We start from the raw sequence: 27,354 nt of genomic DNA on the forward strand, positions 1-27,354 counted from the left end.
ATCACTGCTGCCTTGAAACCTCTGAACTGAATGTTTGATTCAATGATGAAGTAATAGTTTTTGTGATATTAATTTGTAACAATGTTTTTATTTATTATTATTATTTTTTCTTTCCCTCCTCTCATGAGATTATTCCTGGGATCACCAGATTGGATTAAACATTAGATTGAATGTTAAAGTAACATACTGTGATATTATTAATAATATACTCTTGTGGTTATTCCTCTCTCACCAGATTATTCCTGAGATCACCACGTTGCCTTGGTACACGACCTTAGTGCCTTTAGTTCTGGTGCTGGGAATCACAGCCATCAAAGACCTAGTGGACGATCTGGTGAGTGACTCATCCATTTCTCGCTGGCTATATCACTTCTTCACCCTTCCTCCCAAAGTCTTGGCACCGAAACGGCGTGTCCTATAGATCAGTAGATCCCAACGTTTTTCCTTTCCGGGGAGCACCAAAAAAAAAAACACGTCAAAAGCCCTTGAGGACCAGCTTTCGTAGAGTCGCGGAATTCTTTAACATAAAATATTTTAGCGGTCAAATTTAGAATCAATGTTCTCAGTGAATGTTACAGATTAAAGGCCTTTTTTATTACAGATGTATGTTTGTTCAACACTTTTCATTGTATAAAGTAATTTACAATTACATTATTGTCCCAACTTATTATTTTTGGAGAAAATATATTTTTATATAATAATTTGCGGACCACCTGCAACTAAGAAAAAGGCTTTTTAAATGTTTTTATTTATTTTTTTTGTATTTTTTTTTTGTCATGTGCAGTACACTCCATTTTGTTGTGAAGAGCTCACTGTGGTCCATTAATCTAATGCTGAACTCTGGCTGGTGTTTTCCCTCCCTGTCTAACAGGCCCGCCACAGGATGGACAAGGAGATCAACAACAGGAAGTGTGATGTCCTCCTGGATGGCAGGTAATGAGGACTATGAACCATAGACATGGATAGATATGTACTTGGAATTGACCCTGCAGTGCCATTGAGGGCTTTCACCATTTTGAAGTAGTCAACTGGGTGGGACTTCCTATAGGTTAAGGAAGGATCACATGATTCCATCCAGGTCATCAGGAGGGATCAGCCAATGAATTATACTTATGCGCCAACATTCTATAACTGCAGGTGGCAGTAAATTGCCATCCTTGGCTTTATACCTGTTCAAACAGCCTCCAGGTGGCAGTATGCACCCTTTCTGTTTGTTTACCAACTCGTAGAAGTAGTAAAAGAAGAAGCTCTGACACCATAATGGGGCAGATGCAAAGAGGAGTCATCTATATAAGTCTATGGTGTGAACAAAGAAACTAGAACAGTATTGTGGTCTGGATCTCCATAGTGCAACAGCGTACCTTTTTAATACCTTACATTGTTTATTGTATTGTCTGTGCTATGCATCAACAAGACAAACTTCATGTTTTGAACATGACAAAGAATGGAGAGGAAAAAATGACTGAAACTTTTTCCAAACCCAGGTTTCAAGAGTCTAAGTGGATGAATATCCATGTCGGTGATGTGGTTCGTTTGAAGAAAAATGATCACATCCCGGTAATGTCATTTATTTGTTCTTCGACTCGGTTCCTTTTAAAAAAAAATAATAATAATACTTTCGAACAATTCTGAAGTTTCTGAATTTACATTTCATAATGTATTATTCATTTGATTTAATTGAAACCAACCAGCCATTTTATAATTCAGTTAAAAAAAAAATGTATTTCATCATTTGCTCTTTTTTTTTTTTTTTTTTTTTAGGCCGACATTCTGTTGTTGTCCAGTTCAAACCCCAACAGTCTTTGTTATGTGGAAACTGCTGAGCTTGATGGGTAAGATGTTCTCTAATACAAGTAAATGTATTGGCCTTCCTGTCCCAAATGGCATCCTATTTCTTATATATTCTATGTGCCCTAGTCAAAAGTAGTGCACTTCGAGCCCCTATTGGCCCTGGTCAAAAGTAGTGCACTATATAGGGAATAGGTTGCCATTTGGGACACAGCCCAGGTCTTCAAACCTTGTTGTGTGATCTGACATTTCATAATGGGGTTGTCAATAACTACCCCTTTGATAACAGGAGAAATTACATTAACAGAACGTGCTTTTGTGTAAACATAAAAATTAAGAGCTGAAGTTGGATTAAAAAAAAGGGTTTGCTGAGACTTGTAGTCTGTTTAAGCCTGTTGATTTAGATTGATAACCTCTTGTTAATCAAACAATACTATCAAACGGCTGGCATGGTTTAGTTTCTTTAACGTACAGATGCTCCCTAGCCTGACTGCCAGTCTGTTTGTGCTATCATGCCAACTAAGAGAGACCAGATCTGGGACTAAGATGTTCCCAGCGTACTGTCCACTGGAAAATGAAAGTATGTTATTGTTTTTCAGGGAAACCAACCTGAAGTTTAAGATGGGACTGAAAATAACAGACGAGAGACTGCAGGAAGAGCGCCAGCTGGCAGAGTTTGACGGTAACATAGTGCTGTACTGTAACTAGGGAAAATGCATGTAGAGTATTGCAATATTATTTTACAGAGCGTGTACAGATGAGAGTGGAATCCTGAGAGTGGGAGAGAAAGTGGGTCCACTTTTGTCTTTTAAGTGTCTTCCAGATGTATTTGCAGTCGTAAACTATGGGGCACCCAGGATGGCAGTTATTGTTTGTCAAAGATATCCTGTCTAGCTGTGTAGCTAGACTCTGCCTGGTCACGGTTTCATTCACCACCCCCCCCCCCCCCCCCAGCTGTGATGGTGTGAGCATAGAAATAGAATGAGTAGATAGGACTTGCAACATCTCATCATAACAAGTTGAAACTCATTCTGATACTGTTCCGTTGTTCCCCCATATATCCAGGATAGTGTGGTCACTGTTCCCCCATATATCCAGGATAGTGTGGACACTGTTCCCCCATATATCCAGGATAGTGTGGTCACTGTTCCCCCATATATCCAGGATAGTGTGGTCACTGTTCCCCCATATATCCAGGATAGTGTGGACACTGTTCCCCCATATATCCAGGATAGTGTGGTCACTGTTCCCCCATATATCCAGGATAGTGTGGACACTGTTCCCCCATATATACAGGATAGTGTGGTCACTGTTCCCCCATATATCCAGGATAGTGTGGACACTGTTACCTTGTTCCCCCATATATCCAGGATAGTGTGGTCACTGTTCCCCCATATATCCAGGATAGTGTGGACACTGTTCCCCCATATATCCAGGATAGTGTGGTCACTGTTCCCCCATATATCCAGGATAGTGTGGACACTGTTCCCCCATATATCCAGGATAGTGTGGTCACTGTTCCCCCATATATCCAGGATAGTGTGGACACTGTTCCCCCATATATCCAGGATAGTGTGGTCACTGTTCCCCCATATATCCAGGATAGTGTGGTCACTGTTCCCCCATATATCCAGGATAGTGTGGTCACTGTTCCCCCATATATCCAGGATAGTGTGGTCACTGTTCCCCCATATATCCAGGATAGTGTGGACACTGTTCCCCCATATATCCAGGATAGTGTGGACACTGTTCCCCCATATATCCAGGATAGTGTGGACACTGTTCCCCCATATATCCAGGATAGTGTGGACACTGTTCCCCCATATATCCAGGATAGTGTGGTCACTGTTCCCCCATATATCCAGGATAGTGTGGACACTGTTCCCTCATACAGCCAGGATAGTGTGGACACTGTTCCCTCATACAGCCAGGATAGTGTGGACACTGTTCCCTTGTTCCCCCATATATCCAGGATAGTGTGGACACTGTTACCTTGTTCCCCCATATATCCAGGATAGTGTGGACACTGTTCCCCCATATATCCAGGATAGTGTGGACACTGTTCCCCCATATATCCAGGATAGTGTGGTCACTGTTCCCCCATATATCCAGGATAGTGTGGACACTGTTCCCCCATATATCCAGGATAGTGTGGACACTGTTCCCCCATATATCCAGGATAGTGTGGACACTGTTCCCCCATATATCCAGGATAGTGTGGACACTGTTACCTTGTTTCCCCATATATCCAGGATAGTGTGGACACTGTTACTTTGTTCCCCCATATATCCAGGATAGTGTGGACACTGTTCCCTCATATATCCAGGATAGTGTGGACACTGTTCCCCCATATATCCAGGATAGTGTGGTCACTGTTCCCCCATATATCCAGGGTAGTGTGGACACTGTTACCTTGTTCCCTCATACAGCCAGGATAGTGTGTTGTCTTGTTTCCTCATACAGCCATGATAGTGTGTGAGGAGCCTAACAACCGTCTGGATAAGTTCACTGGGACCATGCGTTGGAGGAAGGACCGATTCCCTCTGGATCTGGACAACATGATGCTGAGAGGATGTAGGATCAGAAACACTGACGCGTGTCACGGACTGGTCATCTTCGCAGGTAAGTACACACTTTTCGGGAATCAATGAACACACACCAACGACCACGGTTATGCCATTTTGCAAATATTGTTGCCTTGGACTTAATCTCATCCAAACCCTTTGCACTTCTGTTTGTTCACCGTTCTGGTGTAGGCGCTGACACTAAAATCATGAGGAATGGGGGCAAGACCAGATTCAAGAGGACTAAAATCGATGAGCTGATGAACTACATGGTGTATAGTGTAAGTGGTACACTCAGTCATCCCCTCGCAATATTTCAGCCTGTATGAAATGAAGTCTCTTAACAGTTATCTACAGTACCTTCAGAAAGCATTCATACTCCATGACTTATTCTACATTTTGTTGTTACAGGCTGAATTCAAAATGGATTAATTTAATTGCTCACCCATCTACACACAATAGCCCATAATGACAAAGTGATTTTTTTTGCAAATGTATTAAAAATGAAATACAGATATCAAATTTTCCTTAAGTATTTACACCCCTAAGTCAATACATGTTAGAATCACATTTGTCAGCGATTACAGCTTGGTGAGTCTCTAAGAGCTTTTCACACCTGGATTGTGCAATATGAACCCATTTTTAAAATTCTTCAAGCTCTGTCAAGTTGGTTGTTGATCATTGCTAGACAGCCATTTTTTTCAGTCTTGCCATATATTTTCCATAAGTCCAAACTGGCCACTCAGGAACATTCACTTTCTTCTTAGTCATCAACTGCAGTGTATATTTGGCCTTGTGTTTTAGGTTATTGTCCTGCTGAAAGGTGAATTCATCTCCCAGTGTCTGGTGGAAAGCAGACTGAACCAGGTTTTCCTCTAGGATTTTGCCTGTGCTTAGCTCTATTCCGTTTCTTTCGACCCTAAAAAACTCCCTAATCCTTGCTGATGACAAGCATACTCATAACATGATGCAGCCACCACCATGCTTGAAAATAAGAAGAGTGGTTCTCAGGGATGTTGTTGGATTTGCCCCAAACATAATGCTTTGTATTGCAGTTTTACTTTAGTGCAATGTTGCAAATAGGATGCATGTTTTGGAATATTTTTATTCTGTACAGGCTTTCTCCTTTTCACTCTGTCAATTAGGTTAGTATTGGAGGAACTATAATTTTGTTGATCCATTCTCAGATCACAGCCATTAAACTTTATAACTGTTTTAAAAGCACCATTGGCTTCATGGGGGCATCCCGGAGAGGTTTCCTTCCTCTCTGGCAACTGAGTTAGGAAGGAAGCCTGTATCTTTGTAGTGACTGGGTGAATTGATACACCATCCAAAGTGTAATTAATAACTTCACCATGCTCAAGGGATAATCAATGTCTCCTTTATTTATGTTTACCCATCTACCAATAGGTGCCCTTTGCAAGGCATTGAAAAACCTCCTTGGTCTTTGTGTTTGAATCTGTGTTTAAAATTCATTGCTCTACTGAGGGACCTTACAGATAATTGTATGTGTGTGTTACAGAGATGAGGTAGTCATTCGAAAATCATGTTAAACACTTTTATTTCACACATAGTGAGTCCATGCAACTAATTATGTGACTTGCCAAAGGGCTTCAATACTTATTGACTCAAGACATTTCAGCTTTTCATTTTTAATTCATTTGTTAACATTTCCAAAAGCATAATTCCACAACATTATGTGGGGTATTGTGTGTAGGCCAGTGACACAATCTCAATTGAATAAATGTTTAATTCGGGCTGTAACACAACAATAAATGTGGAGTCAGTCAAGGGGTTGTGAATACTCTCTGAAGGCACTGTACATGCAGTGGAAGAACTCCATCCAAATGCTCATCCCTTCTCCCTCTTCCCTCCACCAGATCTTTGTAATCCTGATCCTGTTGTGTGCTGGCCTGGCCATCGGAAACTCCTTCTGGTACGAGGAGGTAGGCAGCAGGGCATGGTATCTGAAAGATGGCAAGGACCAGACTGCTTCTTACAGAGGATTCCTCAGCTTCTGGGGGTACATCATCGTGCTCAACACCATGGTTCCCATCTCCCTCTACGTCAGGTGAGTCGTCTCAAACCCAGGCTAGCTCGTACCCTCGATCTCAGAAGAGAGATGGTTGTGTCAGGATCAGAATGGTCATGTATCCAAGTTCCAATTATCCTAACACACAGATGCCAGTTTACCTGAGGCTAATATCAGCAACCCGGAATCTCTCCTCTGGCCAGCTGTGTTTTCGTCTGTTAGCAGAGACTAACCTGATGGAGAAGTAGAACAATGAATATCTCTTAATCTGACTAAGATTTGAAGTGTGTATTTATAATCTCTACTTTCTACTTCCACCGACTTTATTACAGCTGTTTAATGTTCTAGTTCCAGCCCTCCTATTCTAACACACAGACATTGTGTTTCTGATGGAAAAAAATAAAAAATCTACCTGGATAATTTCTCCTAACTTGACTGTCATGATGTTATTTCCTCTACTTCCTGTCCAGTGTGGAAGTGATTCGTTTGGGCCAGTCGAAGTTCATCAACTGGGACCTTCAGATGTACTACCAGGAGAAAGACACGCCAGCCAAGGCCCGTACCACCACCCTCAATGAACAACTGGGTCAGATCGAGTACATCTTCTCAGACAAGACCGGTACTCTCACGCAGAACATCATGGCCTTCAAGAAGTGCACCATCGCCGGACGCACCTTCGGTTAGAGAAATGTCCTTTCGTTTCTGACACCCTGTATTGATAAGGAGAAGAGAGGAACATCTTCATGAAGATAAAAAAAATCGCTAGGTTGTACAGAGCATTATGGGTACTGCAGTGTATCATGCTACACTTATATCTTGGCTTGGAAGGACATTCTATCTGGCCCCACTGCATTGTGGTAAACATGACAAAAAAGGATGTAAAGATATGAAGACGTCTGTATACTGTTACACGGCTCAGTATAACAACTAACCGATACTTTTCATTTTGCCAGGCGACCCGACCACTGTGGAGGGAGTGAGTCTGAATCGTGGAAAGGTCAGGTTTACCATTCTATTCAGATTGTCACGTATTTCTGCTATTCAAAATGCTTTACATTTTAACATCTGTTGCGAGAGATTATTAGGGTCAGTTTCCCGGACACAGATCAAGCGTAGTCCCAGACTAAAAAAAACGTGTTCAATCCCCATTTTGAAAGTGTTGATAGTCAAGGACCTAGGCTTAATATGGGTCCAGGAAACCGGTCTTCCGAGTCTATCTGTAGCATTGTGTTGATGGTAATTTCTTCCCCTCGGTTCTTCACAGCCAGTGGATTTCAGCTGGAACAAGCACGCAGACAGCAAGTTTGAGTACCTGGATCATTCCCTGGTGGCCTGCATCCGGTCCAAGAAGGACAAAGACGCGCTGGAGTTCTTCAAGCTGCTGTCTCTGTGTCACACTGTCATGGTGGAGCAGAAAGAAGGTGAGCACTAGACAAGATGCATTCTAGTGATGCTAGAGGTCAAAGTTCAGTAATCACTGATTATACCAAATGGGCTGGTATCCTGGACACCTATAAAGCCTGGTCCTGAAAAAAAAAAAAAAAACATAGTCAATGGAGAATTTATTGTACAAAAAAAAAAAAAATGCATGAAATGAAATGTATGCATTCACTACTGTAAGTCGCTCTGGATAAGAGCGTCTGCTAAATGGCTAAAATGTAAATGTAAAAAAATGCTTCTTAGTCCAGGATCGATCTTTATCTGTTGTCTTGGGGAACCGGACCAATATTAATAGGAACATACACAAACAGGTAGTCTTAGTTTAGCATACTGCAGACACTGACGAATAGTCTATAATACTGGTGTAACATAACCTTTGACCCCAGAGTTGATGTGCGTCTGTTGTCCTCAATCCTCAGATGAGTTGGTGTACCAGGCAGCCTCTCCCGACGAGGGAGCTCTGGTGACGGCTGCCAGGAACTTTGGTTTTGTGTTCCTGTCCCGTACCCAGGACACCATCACCATCAGCGAGATGGACCGGGAAATGACCTACGAGGTGTTGGCCCTGCTCGACTTTAACAGCGACCGCAAACGCATGTCCGTCATCCGTGAGTGTCTGTTTAAAGTCTGCGACCCCCTGGGACTTTTGTAGGGTTGTAAAACCTCTGGATATTTTAGAGTTCCTGTTTATTCCTGATGATTTTTAGAAATCCTCCAGCTGGCCTGGATTTTTGGGGAACTTTGGGAAAGCTGGAATTTAGCAAAATTAGCCCTTTCACTGTGACCATCTCCCTAACGTGCTGTCTTCTCTCTCTCTCTCTCTCTCACTCTCTCACACACACACAGTGAGGTTCCCCGATGGTCGGATCCGTTTGTACTGTAAAGGAGCAGACACGGTCATCTACGAACGCCTCTCTCCTAACTCCAAACACAAGGAAGAGACCCAGACTGCTCTGGACGTGAGTTAACAATATCTGTTCTGGGGTGTTTTTAATAATATGGCAGGTGGTGCCAAACTCCTTTTGCTCAGGGGCCACATTCTGACATTATAGTTTGAGACCTTTGCTGTATTGACTTTGAGCCTATGTGGAGTAGTAGTGGCCTTAGTTTGACGTGTGGTTGAACTCTGAGCTAGGACATTGTGGTCACGTAACAAATAGTTTCTAAAAAAAACAAAATAGATGATGCATGTTTTTCCATTGGTGCATCATTGGAATCATTTCTCTTCCATTGTAGATCTTTGCCAACCAGACTCTCCGGACCCTGTGTTTGTGTTACAAGGATATCAGTAAGCAGGAGTTTGACGCCTGGGCTAAGAAGCACAAGGATGCCAGTGTTGCTATGGGCAACAGGGAGGCTGCTCTAGATCGAGTGTATGAACAGATTGAGAACAACTTCATGGTAGGACGACGCTCCAAATACTTCAACCAATCAAATCACTTCTACAATGTAGAGGGCTGACATTTTGGTCAGGATCATTAAGATCTAATAATAAGATGCCATCAGTCTTTAAGTAAACTGTTTTTTTTAACCATTATTTTACCAGGTAAGTTGCCTGAACACATTCTCATTTACAGCAACGACCTGGGGAATAGTTTGTATTTGTGTTTATTACGTATCCCCATTTAGTTCCTGCCAAGGCAGCAGCTACTCTTCCTGGGGTTTATTATGGATCCCCATTAGTTCCTGCCAAGGCAGCAGCTACTCTTCCTGGGGTTTATTATGGATCCCCATTTAGTTCCTGCCAAGGCAGCAGCTACTCTTCCTGGGGTTTATTATGGATCCCCATTAGTTCCTGCCAAGGCAGCAGCTACTCTTCCTGTGGTTTATTATGGATCCCCATTAGTTCCTGCCAAGGCAGCAGCTACTCTTCCTGGGGTTTATTATGGATCCCCATTTAGTTCCTGCCAAGGCAGCAGCTACTCTTCCTGGGGTTTATTATGGATCCCCGTTAGTTCCTGCCAAGGCAGCAGCTACTCTTCCTGGGGTTTATTATGGATCCCCGTTAGTTCCTGCCAAGGCAGCAGCTACTCTTCCTGGGGTTTATTATGGATCCCCGTTAGTTCCTGCCAAGGCAGCAGCTACTCTTCCTGGGGTTTATTATGGATCCCCGTTAGTTCCTGCCAAGGCAGCAGCTACTCTTCCTGGGGTTTATTATGGATCCCCATTTAGTTCCTGCCAAGGCAGCAGCTGCCAAGGCAGCAGCTACTCTTCCTGGGGTTTATTATGGATCCCCGTTAGTTCCTGCCAAGGCAGCAGCTACTCTTCCTGGGGTTTATTATGGATCCCCGTTAGTTCCTGCCAAGGCAGCAGCTACTCTTCCTGGGGTTTATTATGGATCCCCATTAGTTCCTGCCAAGGCAGCAGCTACTCTTCCTGGGGTTTATTATGGATCCCCATTAGTTCCTGCCAAGGCAGCAGCTACTCTTCCTGGGGTTTATTATGGATCCCCATTAGTTCCTGCCAAGGCAGCAGCTACTCTTCCTGGGGTCCAAACACACCAAGCACCCACATTACAGATAGAACAGTGAGCTATGTTTGTACTGAATTAACTAAAGATAACAGTACATCATATAACATCCCTACACTGCCACATATCCACAGCACAAAATGTTCAAATACAACAATATCACAATGTGTGCGTATGCATGTGTCTGTACGTGTGTGTTTCTTCACAGTCCCCGTTGCTCCATAAGGTGTATTTTTACCTGTTTTTAATTTTTTTTTTATTTTTTTTATCAGATTCCATGTAGTCATGGCTCTATGTAGTACTGTGTGCCTCCCATAGTCTGTTCTGGACTTGGGGACTGTGAAGAGACCTCTGGTGGCATGTCTTGTTTTTCTTTTTTTTACCTTTATTTAACTAGTAAAGTCAGTTAAGAACAAATTGTTATTTATAATGACGGCCTACCCCGGCCAAACCCTAACCTGGACGACGCTGGGCCAATTGTGTGCCGCCCTATGGGAGTCCTAATCACAGCCGGATGTGATTCAGCCTGGAATCGAACCAGGGTCTGTAGTGACGCCTCTAGCACTGAGATGCAGTGCCTTAGACCGCTGCGCCACTTGTGGGGTATGCGTGGGTGTCAGAGCTGTGTGCTAGTATTTTAAACAGACAGCTCGGTACATCCCACTTGTCAACACCTCTTACAAAAACAAGTAGTGATGAAGTCAATCTCTCTTCCGCTTTGAGCCATGAGAGATGGACATGCATGTTATTAATGTTTGCTCTCTGTGTACATCCAAGGGCCAGCCGTGCTGCCCTGTTCTGAGCCAACTGAAATTTTCCTAAGTCCCTCTTTGTGGCACCTGACCACACGACTGAACAGTAGTCCAGGTGCGACAAAACTAGGGCCTGTAGGACCTGCCTTGTTGATAGTGTTGTTAAGAAGGCAGAGCAGAGCTTTATTATGGACAGACTTCTCCCCATCTTAGCTACTGTTCTATCAACATGTTTTGACCATGACAGTTTAGTCTCCTCAACTTGCTCAATTTCCACATAATTCATTACGAGATGTTGTTGAGGTTTTGGGCTTACTGAGTGATTTGTACAAAATACAATGCTTTTAGTTTTTACAGTAATTTTCTTAATGGGTGCGTGCTTAATGGAATAAGCAATTTCATAAATGTGTCAAGTGTCTGGTTGCTCCTCATTACAGACCAACAAATATTATTTACATCAACAACATAGGAATCACTACAAAACTTATTGTATGACCTCTCATACACTATATTAGGCCCAGCCTTTGGAACGTTGGTTTTCCTAGATATGGCTACTATATTGTGATCACTACATCCTATGGATTTGGATGCTGCTTTAAAGCAAATACCTGCAGCATCAGTAAAGATGTGATCAATACATGTTGATGATTTAATTCCTGTTCTGTTTGTAACCACCCTGGTAGGTTGACTGATAACCTGAACCAGGTTGCAGGCACTAGTTACAGTTTGAAGCTTTCTCTTGAATGGACAGCCTGATGAAAGCCAGTCAATATTTAAATCACCCAGAAAATATACATCTCTGTTGATATCACATATATTATCAAGCATTTCACACATATTATCCAGATACTGAATGTTAGCACTGGTCTATAGCAGCTTCCCCCCAGAATGGGCTTTACAGGAGAGAGTGGGGATGAATGAGCCAGTTGGAAGCTGGGGATGATTAGGTGGCCATGATGGTATGAGGGCCAGATTGTAAATGTAATCAGAACACCGGGGTTAACACCCCTAATCTCGTGTTACCAAAGAAATCTGACTCATGCTTTTATTAAAGCCGCCACTTTCTGCTCTGAAAAGTCACCCGGGTTTGCATTGTTTATGTCCTTTCTTAGATGATCGGAGCAACTGCCATCGAGGACAAGCTACAGGACGGGGTTCCTGAGACCATCGCCAAGCTGGCGAAGGCTGACATTAAGATCTGGGTTCTCACTGGAGATAAGAAAGGTAGGAGATAAGAAAGTCTAGATAAGCTGTGTTCACATGGCGACCAGCCTTCGTCTGGAATGTTCATCTCTCTATCTAACCAGAGACTGGGCTACAGTAGGATTCCATCCCTGTTCCCTATTTAACACACTGCCTTTTAACCAGGGCCGTAGTAATGCACTTCTGGACAGTATAGGGAATATGGTGCCACTTGGGCTGCAGTCCATTTTTACCTCCCAACAATGTGCTACTGTTGACTTAATGACTAAGATAACATCTCGAGCTGCTACTTCACCGAGTTTGCCTCTTGATGGATTAAATGTTTACTGATGACATTAACATGAACATTTCCTTCCCTGTAGAAACGGCTGAGAACATTGGCTATTCCTGTGAGCTGCTCACCGATGACATGCAGATCCACTATGGAGATGATATCAAGTAGGTTTAAGATATTAGAGGAGAAGTGCTGCTGTAAAGGCTAGGTTGCTGCTGTAAAGGCTAGGTTGCTGCTGTAAAGGCTAGGCTGCTGCTGTAAAGGCTAGGCTGCTGCTGTAAAGGCTAGGTTGCTGCTGTAAAGGCTAGGTTGCTGCTGTAAAGGCTAGGCTACTGCTGTAAAGGCTAGGCTGCTGCTGTAAAGGCTAGGCTGCTGCTGTAAAGGCTAGGCTACTGCTGTAAAGGCTAGGCTGCTGCTGTAAAGGCTAGGCTGCTGCTGTAAAGGCTAGGCTACTGCTGTAAAGGCTAGGCTACTGCTGTAAAGGCTAGGCTACTGCTGTAAAGGCTAGGCTACTGCTGTAAAGGCTAGGCTGCTGCTGTAAAGGCTAGGTTGCTGCTGTAAAGGCTAGGCTACTGCTGTAAAGGCTAGGCTACTGCTGTATTTGCAGAGTGAAGTTATGATAATACACTGTAAGATGTAGTTCTGATGTTTGATGGTCTTGTGTGTGTGTGTGTGTGTGTGTGTGTGTGTGATAGTGAGAAGCTGCGAATCAGACAGGCAAACCGGAGGGACCAACTGCCTGCGTCCGGTCGAACCAGGAAGAAGGTACCAGATCCGTTCTTCCCCGAGCCTGGCAAGAACGCACTCATCATCACTGGAGGCTGGCTGGTGAGTGGAGACTATTACTAGTTAGTGTTGCTGTTCAACATGAAATGATCATTAAAGGCGTACACTTGACCCCGCCTAATATTTACATAGACATTTTTTATTTAATTGTTTTTGTGAGGTTTTTCCTTTTTGTTTGAACAAAAGTATATTTTTCTTGTAAAGACTAAATAGTCTGTGTTTCTCTCCACAGAACGAGATCTTATACGAGAAAAAGAAGAAACGCCGTCGCCTTCGCTTGAAGCGTCTTGGAAAGAGACCCGTCTCTGCCACGCCCCATGATTCCACCCAGCCAATCGACGACTGGGAGAAGGAGAGTCGTCAGGTAGACTTTGTGAACATGGCGTGCGAGTGCGAGGCGGTCATCTGTTGTCGCGTCACGCCCAAACAGAAGGCCAACGTGGTCAGCCTGGTGAAGAAGTATAAGAAGGCTGTCACGCTGTCCATCGGAGACGGAGCCAACGACGTCAACATGATCAAGAGTACGGGAGGATATTCATTTGATTTACTGTAAAATGATTCATTATTTGTTAGCAGTTGTTATTAGCTGAATTGTAGTTTTCACCACAAAGCCTTTTGTAGTGAAGTGGTTATGTGATTTCTACTCCCCCTTTGCAAACTCTTCACCTCTTCAGCTGTTGGAGACAAATTCTCTGTTTTTGTTTCACTTTCTTCTCCCCCCCACCTCTCTGCCTCTCTGCCTCTCTCTCTGCCTCTCTCTCTGCCTCTCTCTCTGCCTCTCTCTCTGCCTCTCTCTCTACCTCTCTCTCTGTCTCTGTCTCTCCAGCTGCAGACATCGGTGTGGGTATATCCGGTCAGGAGGGCATGCAGGCGGTGATGTCCAGTGACTATGCCTTCGCTCAGTTCCGGTACCTGGAGCGTCTCCTGCTGGTCCACGGCCGTTGGTCCTACATCCGCATGTGCAAGTTCCTCCGCTACTTCTTCTTCAAGAACTTTGCCTTCACCCTGGTCCACTTCTGGTACTCCTTCTTCAATGGGTTCTCAGCTCAGGTGAGGGAATGTTCTAGAGGTAGGGTGTGTCCCAACTGGCACCCTATTCCTTAAATAGTGTACTACTTTTGACCAGAGCCCTATTCCCTAAATATTGCACTACTTTTGACCAGAGCCCTATTCCCTAAATATTGCACTACTTTTGACCAGAGCCCTATTCCCTAAATAGTGCACTACTTTTGACCAGAGCCCTATTCCCTAAATAGTGCACTACTTTTGACCAGAGCCCTATTCCCTAAATAGTGCACTACTTTTGACCAGAGACTTAGGGTGCCATTTAGGGCACCACCTGTCTAAACTGCATTTTCAACGACCACTTATCTAGACTGACTTCAAAACCCCAAAATGACTTTTGTACCATATACTATGGTACAGATGATTGATCCTAAATGTGGACGTGTATTTGATGATAGAGGGGCGGCAGGTAGCCTAGTGGTTAGAGCGTTGGGCCAGTAACTGAAAGGTTGCTGGATCGAATCCCCGAGCTGACAAGGTAAAAATCTGTCATTCTGCCCCTGAACAAGGCAGTTAACCCACTGTTCCCCGGTAGGCCGTCATTGTAAATAAGAATTTGTTCTTAACTGACTTGCCTAGTTAAATAAAAGTGTATATATTTTTTTCAATAATTAAAAAAGATGACTGGGAAGAGTTGAGTTCTCATTCAAATAACAATTCTTTATTTGCCTAGTTAAATAAAATCTCAAAATAGAGGAGTAAGTTATCGTGTGATATATGACTTTATGATACCACTCCAGGTTGCCTATGAAGATTGGTTCATCACCTTGTACAATGTGATGTACAGCTCTCTTCCTGTCCTGCTGGTTGGCTTGTTGGATCAGGTAAGCTATTAAAGGAGATACATGTAGAATGTTTGTTGTCATTTTTGAAAATGTCCATAATATATCCAAATCTAATTTTATTTGTCACATGCTTCATAAACAACAGTGAAATAGTTACTTACGGGACCTTCCCAACAATGCAGAGAGAAAGAAAAATTGAGAAATAATACTGTAGAAAAGTAATAACACAATGAGTAACGATAACTTGGCTGTACACACTGGGCGCCAGAATTCAGGTCCCCTTCAAATGCCAGCTGGACAAGCTGGGCTTTTCATAGAGGTAACAGGCTCTGTGTTCACTGTTTTTAATGATGAACATTGAATGAAAACTCCCCCTTTTTTTTGTTTGTTTTATCACTCTGTCTTATTCCGATCGCGTGACACGTCATTGTTAAGCTAATTCAGTGGTTCCTAAACTTGGGGTCGAGATACTGTGTGGGATCCCCCTGGGCCCATTGAGAAAATATTTCAGCTTATTATCAAACAAATTATCTTCAAAGGGGTAAAGAATACAACCGCTTAGTGCCAACAAAGGATCTCTTAAACTAATAAATGTGTTGGTACAGCCTGCGGGACCTAAAATTTAGTGACTGAACACGCAGCCTTAACAAGCCTTGTCCAAGTCGAGTCCCCTGCATTTAAGTGTCAATTTTGGGATAATGTGCAGTACATGTTTGGGAAGCCCTGAGCTAATATGACATTTCTATTTCCTGTTTCCTTGAAGGACGTGAACGACAAACTGAGCAGAAAGTTCCCCAAGTTATACCTCCCTGGTCAGCAGGGGGCGCTGTTCAACTACAAGAACTTCTTCATCAGTCTGTTCCACGGCATCTTCACCTCTCTGGTGGTCTTCTTCATCCCGTACGGGGCGTTCCTCCAGACCATGGGGCAGGACGGAGAGGCACCGTCAGACTACCAGTCCCTCGCTGTGGTCATGGCCTCTTCTCTCATCTTCACCGTCAACCTGCAGGTAGCTGACTTCTTCCTCAATGGATTTATTGATTGGTGGATTGATTATGTTTTATTGTCCTTCAAAAGGGAAATTCATTCCACAGCTCACATGTAGACACAAGAAACAAACTCTTGTCTGTTTTCAGAAATCTGTTTAAAAAAAAATAAGAAAAACGACGAGCCTTATTTATACAGCAAGTGCTGTTTCCTCCTACAGTGTTGGAATAGATGATGTAACTTTCTGTCTCTCATACTCCTCTCCCAGATATCTCTGGAGACGTCGTACTGGACCTTTGTGAACTGCTTCGCCGTCCTCTGCAGTATAGCCATATACTTTGGGATCATGTTCGATATCCACAGTGCAGGAATCCACGTCATCTTCCCGTCAACCTTCACCTTCACCGGTGAGTTCTGCCTCTTCAGATCTGGATCCTGTTCACACGGATGAAAACAGACTAAAACCGGGAGAGACTACCTGGACATTGTATGCCCTAATGAATACTAACCTTGGGGTCGTGTTCATTCGGCCACACAGACGATAGCAAAACGTTTCACAATGTTGAATGAATGTTTCTTATTGGACAAGTTTAGGTAGTACATCCCTAATTCTGTCCGTTCTTTCTTCCAGTTTGCACCTTATGAACTTGACCCTGGCCATATGGCTCTTGTCACAGATGGTGATGATGATGAGTAATTACTGTGCTTTTCTAACCCAGCGTATGTTTTGTTTTTCTGTGTGTGTCAGGTGTAGCCCCTAACGCGCTCAGACAGCCTTATCTGTGGCTGACCATCATCCTGACTGTGGGGATCAGCCTGCTACCTGTCATCTTCATTCAGTTCCTCTGCAAAACCATATGGCCGTCCGTTGGAGACAACGTAAGGCCTAGCAACTACTAACCCCGAAAATGACTTTACTCATAATGTGTTGATTTGGTAATATTTTGGTATGACATGGTTGTGATATGTCCATGGTACGGCTCGTTGCTTCTGCAATATTGTGAGAGATCTTTTTTTTGTATCCGAGATCTGTGGATTTTGGGGGCGTTCGAAATGGAGCACAAAATCTGGAAAACTACACCCTGTCTGAAGTGCTCTTGAATAAAAACCCACCACACATCCATATTTTAAACTTGTTTATGAACGATTTCATGAATGTTTATGAATATTTGTTTCTCGCCGCCGCAGGTCCAGAGGAACAGGAAGAAGTATGAGGCAGAGGAAGAGGAGAAGAAGAAACCGGCTCCGTTCCAGCGCGACAGACGCTCCCGCCGCTCGGCCTACGCTTTTTCTCACTCCCGGGGTTACGCCGACCTCATCGCGTCAGGCCGCAGCATCCGACGGCGGCCTGCTGCAGCTCGCCCCGACCCCAGGGACAGTATCACAGAGGTCCCCCCAGGCCAGTAACATGCTGGCACTAGACTGGTCCCAGATCTGTTTGTGCGGTCTTGTCTACTCATAAAATTTGCATATGGAATCAATAGGTATAAAATGTATAGATGTAAAATTACACGATTTCTATGGTGACAATGACCAGAGGAGTTGGCAGGACAACACAAACAGATCTGGGATCAGGCTAGCCTGTCCCTATGCATCTGGAACTGAGAACATGCCACTGGGCATCATCTCACTGACCTGGCATGGTCTGAATCTATGCAAAGACTCTTAACCATCCAAAAGCTCACCGAAGCGCTACTGTTGGTGTTAATGTTATACGGTTTATTGTGTAAAAAAAACCCAATGTTTTAATGTCCAGGATTTTAAAAGTCTTATTTTAGTTCTCCTCCTCACCTGGATGGTTGGAGCATAGCTTGTCATCATTGGGTACTCCTGACATACCTTGGCCTGTATTCATGAAGCCTCAAGGGTTAGAGCGCTGATCTAGGACCAGGTCCCCTCCCGCACATGTGATCTTATTTATATGATCAAAAAGGGAAAATGTATGTTTGAGCAGCACTTTGTGAATACGGGCCATGGAGTATTTGGTTATGTTGCCTATCGCGGTGTAAGTAATGCTATCTATTGCAAGGATTGCGTTTCCTCTGGATCTTGGGAGTTGGCCTTTTTTAAAAAAAATGTTTTAAACAGTCTTAATATATTGTGAATATTATTGTTGGTTTGGATTTTAATTTACTGGGTCCGTTTTTAAATGCGTACTTGCAGTCAGAAAGGTGTCATAATCAATCAATGCAAAAGAATTTCAGCTTTTTATTTTTTTGTCGGCTCGTAAGGAAGCTCATAAGTGCTGGATCCTAACTAGATTATACATGTTTTCAACAGCTTTTATTTTATGGTGTCTTTACTGCTGTAAGTCATTTGCCATGCTTCATATGGACATGGACTTATTGTATACATGCTTTTTAAAGATGAACCATTTGTTTACATCAACCCTATAGAACCCTGCTGCACCTCTGGACATGCTAGCTGTTGTTTTACCTGAGCTAAATAACCCCATTTTCAAATCAAAACCGGATGCTAGTAACACCTAGTATTCTGAGATGCCAGTTGTCAGCCATAACTCTATCTAATTTTAATCTATGAAGTAGGAATGGATTTGCAATATTTGCCATTTTAATGCTGTCTTTCTATTGACATTTCAATCCATTTTATATATTCGGACCATAGAAATAGAATGAACTATTCTAAAATAGAACTCATTCTTGTTCTGTGTCACTGTCTCAGTCTACAAAGATGTGGGCATTTGCATTGAGACTCAGCCATGGTTATTTGCCAAATACACAATATTCCTTTTATATATCAGCCTTGTATAAATATGGCCTGTCAACTGAACTCACTGAACTCACTGCGGGTGTGTCACAAATAGCACTTGAATCCCTATATAGTGCACTACCTTGGACCAGGGCTCTGGTAGAAATAGTGCACTATATAGGGATTGAAGTGCCATTTTGGACAGTACTGTTTATTCTGTTACATACTTGTTTCTCTGTGTATAAAGTAACATATCTACGCAAACCTTTTCAAATAGTTACAGTCCATTTGGTATACAGCAACAGATCCATTGGACAATCCCTTATCACTACCGTTTTAAAAACTTGTTTTTAACATATTATGTAAAATGACTTTGAATAAAAAGTACCGATACAGAGGAGCTGCTTTCGGGTCTCAAAATTGTAGAGGGGGGGAAAAGTAAAAGGTTTCTGCCTAGAAGCAGTCACTGTTTTGCTGTTCTCCATGTTTCATATGTCAAATTTGTATTTGTCACATGCGCCGAATACAACAGGTGTGGTCTTCCCTGTGGCTCAGTTGGTAGAGCATGGTGTTTGCAACGCCAGCATGGTGTGTGCAACGCCAGGGTTGTGGGTTCGATTCCCACGGGGAGCCAGTACAACAACAAAAAAATGTATGAAATGTATGCATTCACTACTGTAAGTCGCTCTGGATAAGAGCGTCTGCTAAATGACTAAAACGTAAATGTAGACCTTACAGTGAAATGCTTACAAGCCCCAAATACATTATTGTTAGGTGGAGAAGCCTACTCCACCCACACACACACGTTTTATACAGCACCAACACTAACCCCAGGAGTGGGACATGTGCTCCACCTGCAGTCCTAGAACTGGGTTGATTTACCTTGATGAATATCCATTTGCCACAACCAAGATGGTTGCCAACGCAAGACGTTATAGTTTACGGCAGTAATATCGATGAACGGCAACGCTGTCCCGTAATCAGCTGACTAGAGAGGATTTGCAGAACCTGAGTGTAGTGATCAAGACGAATTACAATACCGATGACCTACACTGACTGAGTATTTCATCAATACTGTTCCCAAGAAAAGTTAATGGTGCAGTAGAACCTGTTATAGGTAAGTGTTTTTAAAACGTATTTGTCCATTTTAGTTTTCTTTTCTATCACCTGCTAGCGAAGCTATCACCTGGCTAGCGAAGCTATCACCTGCTAGCGAAGCTAACGGTTTTACCAAGGTATGCAATATAGTGAATAATACTGTACTGTCTTTTGTTACACGACGTTTTACTTTCAATGGCATACGTAGATATCAGAGCTAGCCATGGTAGTGTCTCTCAACGTATAATGTGCTAGCTCGCTAGCTCATATGTGTCAACATATCATTATCTGGCTAATAACATTCATCTCGCAACGATTGGAAACCAAAGTCTGTAATAATCGATAACCTAGATACATGATACAGAGAAGATTGAGCAGTTTTTTGTTGTTGTTACAAACATGATAAACAACTCAGTGAGTTTATTTCATGCACCTAAACCTTTTGAACAGGTTGGTTGGTTGAGGATCATCCATTGAATGATTTTTGCGCAACGTCTTGTGTAATGTCGTCTGCACGCAGTTCACGGTAGACGGACTGCATCCATTACATTTCCCTACACTTCAACTACCCTGTATTGCTGATTTATTTATTTTAATGTCAGGGTGTTTCTAAACAGTATTGTGGATTCACTTGTTCTGTGTGTTGGTAAAGAGTAAGCTGCTTGGTGTCACCGTTCAGCCTTGGTAGCTGTTAACCAGGCTGCCTGTTGGCTTTGTAGGACCCTATAAAATCAACTTTACGCAATTCAACAATATTGAAAAAGGGTATTGAATTTAATAGGGAATCCACTAAATGTATTAAACTCTGTCAAATGAATACATTCATCATAACACTTATCCATTCTGTTCTTGTCTTAAGTGCGACTCTAAAGACGAGGATAATTCCCGTATGTGCGATGCGCGCAGCGACAACTTGGTTTAGCCGTTAGCGGTGATGCTAATGAGAATTGCACTGGTATATGGAAAGGCTTTTTCTCAATTAAATGTTAAGTACAAAGTAGACTGTTAACGTTATTTGTTTTATAAACTCTACCATCATATGCGTGCTACAGATACACCACCAAGCAACGGCTAGTAGGTCCACACTGGAATAAAAGGTAGGCCTTACGACACCCCAGAATCAAGTGGTTTAATAAGCATTGTTGTGGACTAAGAACATCCAATGTAGTTGTTTAAGAATTAAAACAGTAACATGGAAACCGGGAAAAAAACGAAATGGAATCAGGCATAAAAAATACATTTTTTTTTTTTTTTATAGGGCCCTGTCAGGAAAGAGTAGAGTGGTTATGGTATCCTCTTTCATTCTACAAAGTAACCTGATACTGGACTAGTCATGCTATTCTTTAAAAAACAAGCTTACTTGCGTTGCACACAAAATTATCAACTTATTGGTTGTCATAATCAAATTGTATTTGTCACATGTGCCGAATACAACCTTAACGTGAAATGCTTACATTACAAGCCCTTAACCAACAGTGCAGTTCAAGAAATAGTTAAGAAAATATTTACTTAATAAAATTGAAAAGTAACACATACATAACAATAACGAGGCTATATACAGGGGGTATTGGTACCGAGTAAATATTCGGGGGTACAGGTTAGTGTAGGTAATTTGTACATGTAGGTAGGGGTGAAGTGACTACATAGATAATAAACCACGAGTAGCAGCAGTGTAAAAAAACAAATGGAGGGGGGGGGGGTCAATGTAATAGTCCGGTGGCCATTTGATTATTTGTTCAGCAGTCTTATAGCTTGGTGGTAGAAGCTGTTAAGGAGCCTTTTGGCCCTCGACTTGGTGCTCTGGTACTGCTAGCCGTGCGGTATCAGAGAGAGTATTTTATGACTTGGGGGACTGGAATCTTTGACAATTCTTTGGGCCTTCCTCTGATGCTGCCTGGTATAGAGGTCCTGGATGGCCGGAAGCTTGGCCCCAGTGATGTACTGGGCCCTACGTACGAGCAGTTGCCATACCAGGCAGTGACGCAACCAGTCAGGATGCTCTCGATAGTGCAGCTGTAGAACCTTTTGAGGATCTGAGGACCCATGCCATATCGTTTCCGTCTCCTGAGGGGGAAAAGGTGTTGTCGTGCCCTCTTCATGACTGTCTCGGTATGTTTGGACCATGATAGTTTGTTGGTGATGTGGACACCAAGGACCTTGACACTCTCGACCTGCTCCACTACAGCCCCGTCGACGTAAACAGGGTCCTGTTCGGCTCTCCTTTTCCTGTAGTCCACGATCAGCTCCTTTGTCTTGCTCACGTTGAGGGAGAGTTTGTTGTCCTGGCACCACACTGTCAGGTCTCTGACCTCCTCCCTATAGGCTGTCTCGTCGTTGTCGGTGATCAGGCCTATCACTGTTGTGTCGTCTGCAAACTTAATGATGGTGTTGGAGTCGTATTTGGCCACGCAGTCATGGGTGAACAGGGAGTACAGGAGGGGGCTGAGCACGCACCCCTGGAGGGCTCCAGTGTTGAGGATCAGCGTGGCAGATGTGTTATTACCTACCCTCACCACCTGGGGGCGGCCAGTCAGGAAGTCCAGGATCCAGTTACAGAGGGAGGTGTTTAGTCACAGGGTCCTTAGCTTAGTGAGGAGCTTTGTGGGCACTATGGTGTTGAATGTTGAGCTGTAGTCAATGAATAGCATTCTCACATAGGTGTTCCTTTTGTCCAGGTGGGAAAGGGCAGTGTGGAGTGCAATAGAGAGTGCGTCATCTGTGGATCTGTTGGGGCGGGTATGTGAATTGGAGTGGGTGTAGGGTTTCTGGGATGATGGTATTGATGTGAGCCATGACCAGCCTTTCAAAGCACTTCATGGCTACTGACGTGAGTGCTACAGGGTGGTAGTCATTTAGGCAGGTTACCCTCGCTTTCATCTGCACAGGTACTATGGTGGTCTGCTTGAAACATGTGGGTATTACAGACTTGGTCAGGGAGAGGTTGAAAATGTCAGTGAAGATGTTTACCAGTTGGTCTGCACATGCTTTGAGTACACATCCTGGTAATCCATCTGTCCCCGCTGCTTGTGAATGTTGACCTGTTTTAAAGGTCTTGTTCACATCGGCTGTGAAGAGCATGATCACACAGTCGTCCGGAACAGCTGGTGCTCTCATATGCATGCTTCAGTGTTGCTTGCCTCGAAGCAAGCATAAAATGCATTTTTCTCATATGGTAGGCTTGTGTCACTGGGCAGCTCGCGGCTGGGTGTCCCTTTGTAGTCTAATAGTTTGCAGGCCCTGCCACATCCGACTAACGTCAGAGCCGGTGTACTAGGATTCAATCTTAGTCCTTTGTTGATGCTTTGCCTGTTTGATAGTTCGTTTGAGAGCATAGCAGGATTTCTTATAAGTGGGGTATGTATGTATGGTCACTGTGGGGACGGTGTCCACAATGCACTTATTGATGAAGCTGGTGACTGAGGTGGTATACTTCTCAATGCTATTGGATGAATCACGGAACATATTCCAGTCTGTGCTAGCAAAACAGTCCTGTAGCGTAGCATCCATGTCATCGGACCACTTCCGTATTGATTGAGTCACTGGTGCTTCCTGCTTACATTTTTGCTTGTAAGCAGGAATCGGGAGGATAGAATTATGGTCAGATTTGCCAAATGGACAGCGAGGGAGAGCTTTGTATGCGTCTCTGTGTGTGGAGTAAAGGTGGTCTAGGATTTTTTTTTTTTCTGGTTGGACATGTGACATGCTGGTAGAAAGGAGGTAAAACGGATTTAAGTTTCCCTGCATTAATGTCCCCGGCTACTAGGAGCGCCACTTCTGGATGAGCATTTTCCTGTTTGCTTTTGGCCTTATACAGTTCGTTGAGTGTGGTCTTAGTGCCAGCATAGGTCAGAGAGCGCCAAATTCAAATTAAATTACTATAAATGTTAAACTTTCATGAAATCACAAGTGCAATACATCAAAATAAAGCTTAACTTGTTGTTAATCCAGCCAAGGTGTCAGATTTCAAAAAGGCTTTACGGCGAAAGCAAACCATGCGATTATCTGAGGACAGCGTCCAGCACACAAATGCATAACAAATCACTTTCATCCAGGGAGTTGCGACACGAAAGTCAGAAATAGCCATATAATATATGCCTTACCTTTGAAGATCTTCTTCTGTTGGCACTCCAAAATGTCCCAGAAACATCACAAATGGTCCTTTTGTTCGATAATGTCCTTCTTTATGTCCCAAAATGTCCATTTATTTGGTGCGTTTGATTCAGAAATACACCGGTTTCAACTCGCCCAACATGCCTACAAAGTATCTAATAAGTTACCTGTGAACTTGGTCCAAACATTTCAAACAACTTTCCTAATCCTTCCTCAGGTATCCTAAAACGTAAATAATCGATAAAATTTAAGACGGGATAATCTGTTTTCAATACCCGAAGAAAAATACCACGGAGCGCGCTCCTGTGTACGCACAATTAAAGACTTCAGCCCTTCACAGTGACACGAACAATTTACAGCCGTGCTTCTACATTCCTCATAAGAAAAACATCAACCAATTTCTATCGACTGTTGACATCTAGTGGAAGCCATAGGAACTGCAACCAGGGCCCTGAAAATCAGGATTATCAATGAAACCTAGTGGCAAACGCAATGAGCTGAACATTTTTTTCCCCTGGATGGATTGTGCTCGGGGTTTCGCCTGCCAAATCGGTTCTGTTATACTCAGACATTATTCTAACAGTTTTAGGAACTTATCCAAATCTACCAATTATATGCATATCATAGCTTCTGGGCCTGAGGAGCAGGCAGTTTACTTTGGGCACGCTTTTCATCCAAAATTCCCAATGCTGCCCCCTATCCTATCCTTGGGTCAAACGTTTCGGGTAGCCTTCCACAAGCTTCCCACAGTAAGTTGGGTGAATTTTGGCCCATTCCTCCTGCCAGAGCTGGTGTAACTGAGTCAGGTTTGTAGGCCTCCTTGCTCGCACACAATTTTTCAGTTCTGTCCACTATTTTTTTATGGGATTGAGGTTAGAGCTTTGTGATGGCCACTCCATTATCTTGACTTTGTTGTCCTTAAGCCATTTTGCCACAACTTTGGAAGTATGCTTGGGGTCATTGTCCATTTGGAAGACCCATTTGTGACCAAGCTTTAACTTCCTGACTGATGTCTTGAGATGTTGCTTCAATATAACCACATCATTTTCTTACTTCATGATGCCATCTATTTTGGGAAGTGCACCAGTCCCTCCTGCAGCAAAGCACCCCCACAACAGGGTGATGGGATGGTGTTCTTCGGCTTGCAAGCCTCGCCCTTTTTCCTCCAAACATAACTATGGTCATTATGGCCAAACAGTTCTATTTTTATTTCATCCGTCCAGAGGACATTTCTCCAAAAAGTACAATCTTTGTCCCCATTTGCAGTTGCAAACCGTAATCTGTTTTTTTTTATGGTGGTTTTGGAGCAGTGGCTTCTTCCTTGCTGAGCGACCTTTCAGGTTATGTCAATATAGGACTCATTTTACTGTGGACATCAATACTTTTGTTTCCTCCAGCATCTTCACAAGGTCCTTTGCTGTTGTTCTGGGATTGATTTGCACTTTTCGCACTAAAGTATGTTCATCTCTAGGAGACAGAACGCATCTCCTTCCTGAGCGGTATGACGGCTGCGTGGTCCCATGGTTTCTATACTTGCGTACTATTGTTTGTACAGATGAACGTGGTACCTTCAGGCATTTGGAAATTGCTCTCAAGGATGAACCAAACTTGTGGAGGGCTTCAACTTGTTTTTCTGAGGTCCTGGCTGATTTCTTTTGATTTTCCCATGATGTCAAGCAAAGAGGCACTGAATTTGAAGGTAGGCCTTGAAATACATCCACAGGTACACCTCTGTTGGGTTTGACATTTTGAACATTGAGATGTTAAATAAATGATAGAGAAGAAGCATAGTATCAAAGGAGAAAGAGACTGGGTCTCTGTAGGAAGACGGCTGTGGAATGTGTTGGGGGACGGGAGTAGAGCCCCGTGTTGATACAGGAAAGACAGATTGGTGGACTAGAGGTCAGGAGGTGAGGTCAGTTCCCCTTAAGGGAATAATCAGGGTTTAGTAACTGGTTACCTTCTTCCTGCTGAGTATAAAATGTAAGGATTGGAGAAAGGGAGTGTCTTAAGTAGGATGTATATAACTGTGATGGTGAGTAATGTTTTGCTGTCTGAATTACAGCTGTACAGAACCTTTGGGAAGAATTAAACTTGGTCAAAGCTCCTCTAGTGTCCGTGAGTCATTTACTCTGAAAAATAAGAACCTAACACTTCCAATTCACTCAAATTGTCAATTAGCCTATCAGAAGCTTCTAAAGCCATGACATCATTTTCTGGAATTTTCCAAGCTGTTTAAAGGCCTAGTCAACTTAGTGTATGTAAACTTCTGACCCACTGGAATTGTGATACAGTGAAATCTGTCTGTAAACAATTGTTGGAAAAATTACTTGTGTCATGCACAAAGTAGATGTCCTGACCGACTTGCCAAAACTATAGTTTGTTAACTTCTTTGGGCTATGTGGGACGTTAGCGTGCCACCCGTGGCGCACCCTATCAACAGCAGGTGCATTTCAAGAGCGGCAAATTTGAAACCAAATAAATGTCAAAATTCAAGTTTTTCAAACATACAACTATCTGGCACCCTTTGAAAGATAAACATCTCCTTAATCTAACCACGTTTTCCGATTTCAAAAAGGTTTTACGGCGAAAGCATAAAGTTAGGTTATGTTAGGAGAGTACATTGACAATAGCTGTGTGTATTGTATTGTCAATTCAAAGACAGGCGTCACCAAAACCATAAAATCAGCTAAAATTATGCGCTAACCTTTTACAATCTCCATCAGATGACACTCCTAGGACATTATGTTAGACAATGCATGCATTTTTAGTTCTATCAAGTTCATATTTATATCTAAAAACAGTGTTTTACTATGGCGTTGATGTTCAGGAAATCGTTTCCCTCCAATACCGGCAGTCAAGTCATCACAACAAAATAATTAATTAATATTAGAAAACATTGGTGAAATATTATATTGTCATTCAAAGAATAATAGATTTACATCTCTTGAACGCAATGGACTTGCCAGATTTAAAATTAACCTTACTGGGAATTCACACTTTGCAATAATCTGAGCACTGCGCCCAGAAAAATACGCATTGCGATACAGACTAACCGCCATGTTGGAGAGATCTAAAATCGAAAATACTATGTAAATAATCCATTACCTTTGATTCTCTTCATCAGATGTCACTTCCAAAGAATCCCAGGTCCATAACGAATGTAGTTTTGTTCAAAAAAGCTCATCATTTATGTCCAAAAACCTCCGTGTTGTTAGCACATGATCTAAGCCAGCCGGACTTCACTTCACGAACGAACGGAAAAAATATATTTACGTTCGTTCAAACATG

General features: G+C 42.9%; 2 protein-coding genes across 2 annotated transcripts in view; both read left to right on the forward strand.

Annotated features, from left to right (window-relative positions):
- Positions 1-19,255, forward strand: part of LOC115160149 (phospholipid-transporting ATPase IC) — a 44,544-nt gene extending 25,289 nt beyond the window's left edge. The window contains exons 5-28 of the mRNA XM_029710510.1: positions 236-334; positions 872-933; positions 1,485-1,557; positions 1,762-1,832; positions 2,388-2,470; positions 4,252-4,410; positions 4,545-4,633; positions 6,233-6,423; positions 6,855-7,063; positions 7,338-7,381; positions 7,649-7,805; positions 8,244-8,432; positions 8,671-8,783; positions 9,061-9,225; positions 12,159-12,270; positions 12,612-12,687; positions 13,219-13,351; positions 13,542-13,830; positions 14,136-14,359; positions 15,115-15,198; positions 15,923-16,168; positions 16,415-16,553; positions 16,895-17,025; positions 17,335-19,255. Coding sequence (XP_029566370.1) covers positions 236-334; positions 872-933; positions 1,485-1,557; positions 1,762-1,832; positions 2,388-2,470; positions 4,252-4,410; positions 4,545-4,633; positions 6,233-6,423; positions 6,855-7,063; positions 7,338-7,381; positions 7,649-7,805; positions 8,244-8,432; positions 8,671-8,783; positions 9,061-9,225; positions 12,159-12,270; positions 12,612-12,687; positions 13,219-13,351; positions 13,542-13,830; positions 14,136-14,359; positions 15,115-15,198; positions 15,923-16,168; positions 16,415-16,553; positions 16,895-17,025; positions 17,335-17,553 — 3,357 coding nt within the window. The 3' untranslated portion in view covers positions 17,554-19,255. The remainder of the gene's footprint in view (positions 1-235; positions 335-871; positions 934-1,484; positions 1,558-1,761; positions 1,833-2,387; positions 2,471-4,251; positions 4,411-4,544; positions 4,634-6,232; positions 6,424-6,854; positions 7,064-7,337; positions 7,382-7,648; positions 7,806-8,243; positions 8,433-8,670; positions 8,784-9,060; positions 9,226-12,158; positions 12,271-12,611; positions 12,688-13,218; positions 13,352-13,541; positions 13,831-14,135; positions 14,360-15,114; positions 15,199-15,922; positions 16,169-16,414; positions 16,554-16,894; positions 17,026-17,334) is intronic.
- Positions 19,256-19,818: 563 nt separating this feature from the next.
- Positions 19,819-27,354, forward strand: part of wdr7 (WD repeat domain 7) — a 149,790-nt gene continuing 142,254 nt past the window's right edge. Inside the window, exon 1 of the mRNA XM_029710513.1 lies at positions 19,819-19,972. The gene's annotated coding sequence lies outside the window, so the exon portion shown is untranslated. The remainder of the gene's footprint in view (positions 19,973-27,354) is intronic.

Source organism: Salmo trutta, chromosome 23 (assembly GCF_901001165.1).
Source record: "Salmo trutta chromosome 23, fSalTru1.1, whole genome shotgun sequence".
Lineage (NCBI taxonomy): Eukaryota > Metazoa > Chordata > Actinopteri > Salmoniformes > Salmonidae > Salmo > Salmo trutta.